Source organism: Hordeum vulgare, chromosome 4H (assembly GCF_904849725.1).
Source record: "Hordeum vulgare subsp. vulgare chromosome 4H, MorexV3_pseudomolecules_assembly, whole genome shotgun sequence".
NCBI lineage: Eukaryota > Viridiplantae > Streptophyta > Magnoliopsida > Poales > Poaceae > Hordeum > Hordeum vulgare.
In genome coordinates this window covers 186,851,864-186,860,881 of record NC_058521.1, presented here as the reverse complement: position 1 = coordinate 186,860,881, position 9,018 = coordinate 186,851,864, and the positions used below count along the sequence as shown (strand labels likewise).

The window sequence follows — 9,018 nt, the reverse complement described above, 5'->3', positions numbered from 1 at the left end:
AACACACATTTCAACAAACACCTCTAGTGCATCCAAGAAAAATGGAGAGCTAGCACACACCCACACTCTTCCATCCAAGAAAAATGCAAGGAAGAGGGGAGAGGGGGGCTGTGGCCAATATATATATAGGCAGAGGACTTTAGTCCCGGTTTGAGACACAAACCGGGACTAAAGGTGGCGCACATGCGGGCTGCACACCGCGTAGCCCTTTAGTCCCGGTTTCAAACCGGGACTGAAGGCTCCTTCCGGGCCGGGACCAAAGCCTCGTGGACGGCATTGCGATTTTGGGGCGACGTGGCCGGGTCTTTAGTCCGGCCCAGATGGAGGTCGGGACTAAAGGGTCCAGGCCAAAGGCCCGTTTTCCACTAGTGTAACTTACTTTCACATTTTATTTTTTATGGATCCCAAGCTGATGACAAAGTTGTACTCTATGTGTGTGCTACTTGATTGTCAATTGTGGGATGAAATGGACTACGGTGCTATTGCATGTAGCGTGTTTTTGTTAAGTTTATATGATTGAGGAATTCATTGTGTGTGAATGTTTGATATGAGATATGATGCTTATATGAAAAAAATGTATTCTAACTAGGATGACGGAGAAATTTTCTTTGTTTGATTATTATATGTGCGTCGTGTCTGCTAACTAGTTTAAGAAAAAAGTGGCATACTTGTGCTAGGTCAACGATGATCGTGTGATAATGAAGAAAAGAGCCGCCGCGCACCCGAAAGGAACTCACACGCGAAGGTACGAAGCAGTACGCGTCTGCTGGCGTCTCCCTCTGTACCCCAACGCCAACCCAACCGTATTTATTTCTCCTATATACAGTACTACTACTACTCCGAGCCACATTACACAACCCCGAGCGACCGAGACCCACTCCTGCACGAGCACGACCACCGTGCCGAGGCGCGTCTCACATTAATAACTCGAAACCGATCCCCACCCACACTTCTCCCCTCTCCCCTGCTGTTGCTGTGGTGCCTCCACCTCCGTCTTAATGGTAGCTCCGGTTGTTGCACCCACCTCCCGCTTACCGCAACCCTTATACTCCTATATATCGCTTCCCCACCTCCCAATTCATCCCGGAGAAACACTTCCCAACCCCGACCAACCACCGGTCGGCAGCCACCACGCACGCTAGCCGGCCCGTGTCCTACTCCTACACCATGAGCGCCGCCGCCCAAGAAACCACGACCGGCGGCGGCGAAAGCAAGCATAAGCATCACGGACCTCGCCGCCCCGGGTACCTCAAGCTTGGCTACCACATCGTGGTGTCCAACGCGGTCTACGTACTATTGGCCCCGTTCGCCGTGGCGTTGGCGCTCCGTGCGTCCCGTCTCACCCCGTCCGACCTGGCCGCAGCGCGCGCCTACCTCGTCGCCAACCTCCAGCTCGCTGTCTCCCTCGTGTCCGTCGCCACAACCCTTGCAACGGTCTACCTCGCGCGGCGGCCCCGCGCGGTGTACCTGTTAGACTTGGCGTGCTACAAGCCGGGGCCTGAGCATGTGGTTACCCGGGAGACCTTCATGGAGCAGTCCAACAAGGCCGGGGTGTTCACCGACGACAACCTGGCGTTCCAGCGGAAGATCTTGGAACGGTCGGGGCTCGGGCAGGAGACCTACTTCCCGGCGGCGGTGCTCAACTCGCCGCCTAACCCGTGCATGGCGGAGGCGCGGCGGGAGGCAGAGGCTGTTATGTTCGGCGCCATCGACAGCCTGCTCGCCAACACAGGGGTGGGGGCCAGGGACATCGGCGTCGTCGTCGTCAACTGCAGCCTCTTCAACCCGACGCCGTCGCTCTCTGCCATGGTCGTGAACCACTATAAGCTCCGCGGTAACGTCGCTAGCTACAACCTCGGCGGCATGGGATGCAGCGCTGGGCTCATCTCCATCGACCTGGCCAAGCAGCTGCTCCAGGTAATAAGACCACTCCTCGAGTACCTACTAGTACTACTTGTTGCTAGGAGTACTCCTATACAGTACGGTTTAGAATTCATGCATGCATGAGCCATCTTTCGGATCAAGGAAAATCTTACTTGGCTCAGCGACCGCATGTGGCGGCACGTGGTTCAGCGACCGCATGTGGCGGCACGTCAGCTGATGGTTCGGTAAATGGATAGCATGGATCGAACCGAGTGAGTGCTTGGAAGGGAAATCAAACTTTGACTTGGTTTGACTTTTCATCGGTTGCATCATGTAATCCAGATATCGTCCAGAGAATCTCTGTAGCTAGATTCAAAAATAGAGTTGACGGAACTGTAGTTTAAAATTGTGGAGCTGCAGTTTCTCAATTCCACGGATTCTGGGAGTGGATGATTATCGAACAGGGCCTAAGATGAAGGTTTTCAGTCAAGGATTACGGTTTTTCTTTTATGATGTTTGATATGCATGGTTGATTTCCTGCCCGCCATAAATAATACTGTAGGATCATACTCCCTCCGTTCTTAAATATAAGTCTTTTAAGAGATTTCATTAGGCGTCTATATACGAAACAAAATGAGTAAATATACACATTAAAGTATGTCTATATACATCCATTAATGAAATCTTTATAAAGACTTATATTTAGAAACGGAGGGAGTAGATTATGAAGTGCTTCCTCTGTTTAATTTCACTTGTCTGAAACGATTTATAAAAATGAACAGAGGAAGTAGTACGGTATATTGTAAGAGACAGATTCGAAAACATTTCATGTAGTTTTCTACTTTTCTGACATATATATCCATGTTTCTTTTTTGCGTGGTACCTATATATCCATGTTGTCATTGTCAACATTCGCTGCTGTTATACGCGTTGGATTACACCATCTACGGAGGAGGGCGATATTATCCTGGAACATTAAGTAGTACTGTATATAATAGTTGGTTGTTAGTACTATTAGTAATTTGTGTTGTAGTAATTCAGTGACAGTCAGAACCTTAATCTCGACGAACAGAGATCTGACTGTATCCTTGATTAATCTGATGACTACTTGAAAAACTATTTCTATCGTCTTAAAATAAGTGTCTCAAGCCTATTATAATTGTATACTAAAAATAGTATAAAGTTGACAGTTATTTTGAAACCGAGGGAGTATTTGTTTATTTGGTGAACCTGCACACCTTGCGTGCTTATTGGGCGTTGTTGTTAAGATGATAACATCCCATTAATCACTACTCAACCACTGCTCATATAGCACTCCTACGGCTACTTGTACTGATCGAAACCTGTTGGTGCACCAGCTCGGGAGCAAGTGCTTCTGTTTCTTTTTTCTTTTTTGCGGAGAGTGCTTCTGTTTCATTCGCTTGTACTCCCAAAACGGTCCATGCAGCGAGTGTTTCTCATCTTTGAGAGTGGTTAAGCACAAAGGCTATCGGTCGATCGACGAGCTAGCAATTCACCACTTGTCCTAATAATAGTATTGATGAGGGCAGCTAGCTGACAGGAAGATCTCGTCCAATAAATCTTGTGTTGATGTCAGTAGCCACTAGGGCCAATTAAAGCATGGTTAATAGCATAGCCTTGTGCTGGCTATAAGCCATTAAAGCAAGTATAATACTTCCTCCGGTCCTTTTTAGTCTGCATATAATTTTTGTCTGAAGTCAAAGTATCATCACTTTGACCAAACTTATAGAAGAAGTCGTCAACATTCACCATGCCAAATCAATATTGTTAGATTCTTTATGAAATGTAGTTTCATAATGTATATATTTGGTATTGTAGATATTAATATTTTTTAATATAAATTTGGTCAAACTTTACAAAGTTTGACTTGACCGAAATCTAATATGCAGAGTAAAAAGGACCGGAGGGAGTAGTAGGTTATAAGCCCGGAAATTGCTTTTGATGGCCGAGCTCCATGGAGGCCTTTAAATTTAAAATTCAAATTTCATGAAAATTCATATTTTTACATTTCAACAAATTATGAAAACAAATACAGGGATAAGTGAAGGCGTAACACACATGTGTGTAAATTTTAAAAAAAATACATTGAAATGAGGGCTGTGCAAAAAAGACAAATCTGAGCCTTTTTTACACATGACACTATTCATCATTTCAGGTCATGAATTTGTCTTTTTTGTGCAGATCGTATTTCAAGGTATTTCATCCTAAATTTTTGCACACATACGCATAACATCCTTCTTTACTTTCATATTTTTTTTCAAATTTTTTTGAAACCAAAAAGTTTGAATTTTGAATTATTTAAAAATTTCAGCCTCCATGGAGGCCGAGCTCCAAACGTCCGCACTCGTTATAAGCCTATCTACATGGCAATTAGGGTGCTTGGATCCAAAAGACTAAAACTAGTTTGACTAAAACTAGTCTCTTTAAGAGGCTAAAGTTCCAAGCACCCCTCACTAAAGAGAGGTTAAAACTAGTCTTGAGGCTAAAATCTTTTAGTCAGGGGTACCCCTACTAAAATGTGCATTAGTCCTCTCTCTCCTCATTTAACTCCTCAGACTAGTTTTGGATTGGAGGGTTTGCAAGATAATAAATGCTCATTAACTTGATTTTAGTCTTTTTAGTATTTGGATCCAAGCATGGGTGAGGCTAGCAAGTTTTAGTCTCACTATTTTTAATCATGAGACTAAAACGTATCCAAGCACCCTCATAAAAAAAGTAAGGGGAGTCGGCTCTTATGCTAGAGCCTAGCTCTATGCGGATTCCTAGACAAATTCAATAAATGTGAAGAAAGAGATAAAAAAAACTGATAAAAAAAATAATGATCTTATAGCTAACTTTATTGTACGTATGAGTGGATGTATGTGTTGGCTATAGATGATATGACAACATTTTAGAGCCAATAATTGGCTATATTATTAACCATGCTTTTACCATGTCATCTGAAGTTCTTTTTATAGTCAACATGTACAATAGATAATTAAAAAAATATGTTATGTTTTTATAATATGATCCACCTTTCATTCACATAAACTGTCTAGACACGTGTTAGAGCTGGTTCTTAAGTAAGAGTCCGCTTACCTTCTTTTTCTTTTCTCGCTTACCTTCTTTTTTCTTTTCTATTTTATTCAACTAAGTAAAATATATTACTTCCTCCGTCACGGTTTAGAAGGCGTGCTTCGAAATTTTCTGAAACCTAACTGCTTAGAAAAAAGTACTAGTTAGTTGCTAGGAGTAAATGCAATACGTTTTAATCTTTTTTTATTGTGAAAATACACGTAAATTTAACCGTGTCTTAATTAAACTGTAACGGAAGGCGTAGTTTATTTATTATTGTTCGTTGATTTCGATTTATTGTACTTGCTCTTATTCATCGAGAATAGCTGTCTGTAGTGAATACGGATGCACATGCAGACGTCTAGTGGTAGTATTCCAATAGGCATGTCCGCATGTGTTTATTATTTGATTGGCAATAAGATTAGTAATTTGCTTCTGATTGGAGTTGCCGTGTTGCAGGTCCACCGGAACTCGTACGCGCTAGTGGTGAGCATGGAGAACATCACGCTGAATTGGTACTGGGGTAACGACCGCTCCATGCTCATGTCCAACTGCCTCTTCCGCATGGGCGGCGCGGCGATCCTCCTCAGCAACCGTGGCGCTGATAAGCGCCGCTCAAAGTACCAGCTCGTGCATACGGTGCGGACGCATCATGGCGCCGACGACCGCGCCTACCGCTGCGTGTTTCAGGAGGAGGACAAGGCTGGCAGGGTTGGTGTCGCTCTCTCCAAGGACCTCATGGCAGTAGCCGGCGAGGCCCTCAAGACCAACATCACCACGCTAGGCCCCCTCGTTCTCCCCATGTCCGAGCAGATCCTTTTCCTCACCTCTCTCATCGGCAAGAAGATCTTTGGTCTCAAGATGAAGCCCTATATTCCGGACTTCAAGATGGCTTTCGAGCACTTCTGCATCCATGCAGGCGGTAGGGCAGTGCTCGACACCATCGAGAAGAACCTGGAGCTCAGTGACTGGCACATGGAGCCTTCAAGGATGACGTTGAACCGGTGGGGGAACACGTCTAGCAGCTCGCTGTGGTATGAGCTTGCGTACACGGAGGCCAAGGGACGCGTTCGGCGCGGCCACCGTGTGTGGCAGATCGCCTTTGGGTCAGGGTTTAAGTGTAACAGCGCCGTGTGGCGCGCGCTCAAGGACATTCACCCGTCAAAGGAAGCCTGCAACAACCCGTGGATCGAGGAGATCTACCGGTTCCCAGTCGTGGTGCCCAAGGTGGAGAGCGTCGTTTCATCGTCATGATAGACTCGTCAAGGTCGAGTACCAAACAGAGGGTTTTCTAGAAAACAATCTTCTTTCCAACTTGAAAGGTATCTGTTGAATTATTGTATCTCTATGGTTTGAGCTAGCTGAATTGATACGGAACTTCAGTTGCAGTCTGTTTGGTTAGTTGGGACTAAGGCCCTGTTTTTAAAAAGTTTTAGCACTTTTTTTTAATCCCAACTAAAAACTCTTTAGTTCATGTCTGTTTTTTTTTTCAAAGACTAAACATGAACTAGAGGTCAATAAATGACACGCAAAAAGACCAATTGTGTAGGCTGCATGCCCTCCACCCCCTCCCATCCCCTCCATGTTCACATCGATCTAGGGTTTCTAGGATTTTGGTCATCATGTCATGCGGCTGATCAAGATGTTGGATCTGGTCAAGGGCATGATGAAGTGGTTCAACACTACCAACGGGTTCCGTTTCATCTCCCTATAGGATCCCTATAGGATGGCGGCGAAGTCATCTTTGTTCAACAGTCCTCCCTCAAGTCCGACGGCTTCCTCCGTGTGTGAATCCGCACGTTCCTGCTGGTATGAAGGAAGAAGATGTTATTACCAGAGGCCCAGTTAGCCAAACTGGCCCAGTATCTTAATAATATTAGGGGCTTAGCCCAAGTTATCTTAGTTATCTTAGAGTTCAAGTTATCTTACTTATCTTAGAGTCCAAGTTATCGATATTATATAAACCGATATAAACAACTTTTTTGGAATCAAGCAATAAGACAATTCTATTGCCCGGCTCCGAGAGGAGCCGGAACCCTAACCCTAGCCACCACCTCCTCTACTCTACGTCGCATCCTCCCTACGCCGAGACGGCGCCGTCGCGTCGGCCGCGGCACCCTCGTCTCCTCCAACCTCCCTCCTACCCTTATAACCTAAGGCAGAAGGCCGGTAGTGTTGGAATTATGCCCTAGAGGCAATAATAAATATAGTTATTATTATAATTCCTGTATCAAGATGATCGTTTATTATCCATGCTATAGTTGTATTGAATGAAGACTTATATACATGTGTGGATATATAGACAAAACACTGTCCCTAGCAAGCCTCTAGTTGGCTAGCCAGTTGATCAAAGGTAGTCAGTGTCTTCTGATTATGAACAAGGTGTTGTTGCTTGATAACTGGATCACGTCATTAGGAGAATCACGTGATGGACTAGACCCAAACTAATAGACGTAGCATGTTGATTGTGTCATTTTGTTGCTACTGTTTTCTGCGTGTCAAGTATTTGTTCCTATGACAATGAGATCATATAACTCATTGACACCGGAGGAATACTTTGTGTATATCAAACGTCGCAACGTAACTGGGTGACTATAAAGATGCTCTACAGGTATCTCTGAAGGTGTTCGTTGAGTTAGTATGGATCTAGACTGCGATTTGTCACTCCGTGTGACGGAGAGGTATCTCCGGGCCCACTCGGTAATACAACATCACACACAAGCCTTGCAAGCAATGTGACTTAGTGTAAGTTACGGGATCTTGTATTACGGAACGAGTAAAGAGACTTGCCGGTAAACGAGATTGAAATAGGTATGCGGATACTGACGACCGAATCTCGGGCAAGTAACATACCGAAGGACAAAGGGAATGACATACGGGATTATATGAATCCTTGGCACTGAGGTTCAAACGATAAGATCTTCGTAGAATATGTAGGATCCAATATGGGCATCCAGGTCCCGCTATTGGATATTGACCGAGGAGTCTCTCGGGTCATGTCTACGTAGTTCTCGAACCCGCGGGGTCTGCACACTTAAGGTTGACGTTGTTTTATGCGTATTTGAGTTATATGGTTGGTTACCGAATGTTGTTCGGAGTTCCGGATGAGATCACGGACGTCACGAGGGTTTCCGGAATGGTCCGGAAACGAAGATTGATATATAGGATGACCTCATTTGATTACCGGAAGGTTTTCGGAGTTACCGGGAATGTACCGGGAATGACGAATGGGTTCCGGGTGTTCACCGGGGGGGGGGGGGGCAACCCACCCCGGGGAAGCCTATAGGCCTTGGGGGTGGCGCACCATCCCTTAGTGGGCTGGTGGGACAGCCCAAGAAGGCCCTATGCGCCATAGGAAGAAAATCAAAGAGAAAAGAAAAAAAAAGGAGGTGGGAAAACGGGGAAGGACTCCTGCTTCCAAACCTAGTTGGACTCGGTTTGGAAGGGGAGGGTTGCCCCCCTTGGCTCGGCCGACCCCCTTGGGAGTCCTTGGACCCCAAGGCAAGGCTCCCCCTCCCCCCCCCCTATATATACGGAGGTTTTAGTGCTGATTTGAGACAACTTTGCCACGGCAGCCCGACCACATATCTCCACGATTTTACCTCTAGATCGCGTTTCTGCGGAGCTCGGGCGGAGCCCTGCTGAGATAAGATCATCGCCAACCTCCGGAGCGCCGTCACGCTGCCGGAGAACTCATCTACCTCTCCGGCTCTCTTTCTGGATCAAGAAGGCCGAGATCATCGTCGAGCTGTACGTGTGCTGAACGCGGAGGTGCCGTCCGTTCGGCACTAGATCGTGGGACTGATCGCGGGACGGTTCGCGGGGCGGATCGAGGGACGTGAGGACGTTCCACTACATCAACCACGTTTCTTAACGCTTTTGCTGTGCGGTCTACAAGGGTACGTAGATCGAATATCCCCTCTCATAGATGGACATCACCATGATAGGTCTTCGTGCGCGTAGGAAATTTTTTGTTTCCCATGCGACGTTCCCCAACAGTGGCATCATGAGCTAGGTTCATGCGTAGATGTCTTCTCGAGTAAAACACAAAAGTTTTTGTGGGCGGTGATGTGCGTTTTG

At 46.0% G+C, this 9,018-nt stretch overlaps 1 protein-coding gene across 1 annotated transcript; it reads left to right on the top strand.

Moving 5' to 3' along the window:
* The first annotated feature begins 993 nt into the window (after positions 1–993).
* Positions 994–6,367, top strand: LOC123448355 (3-ketoacyl-CoA synthase 20-like). The gene is made up of 2 exons (XM_045125203.1): positions 994–1,917; positions 5,398–6,367. The coding sequence occupies exons 1-2, from the start codon at positions 1,168–1,170 to the stop codon at positions 6,190–6,192; spliced, it is 1,545 nt and encodes a 514-aa protein (XP_044981138.1). The 5' UTR covers positions 994–1,167; the 3' UTR covers positions 6,193–6,367.
* Positions 6,368–9,018: the final 2,651 nt, after the last annotated feature.

Bases quoted from the DNA above. Each gene is read 5' to 3' on its own strand.
- LOC123448355 (XM_045125203.1), top strand. From the start codon at position 1,168: ATGAGCGCCGCCGCCCAAGAAACCACGACCGGCGGCGGCGAAAGCAAG. The intron at 1,918-5,397 runs GTAATAAGACCA...GCCGTGTTGCAG, and splicing joins TGGCCAAGCAGCTGCTCCAG to GTCCACCGGAACTCGTACGC.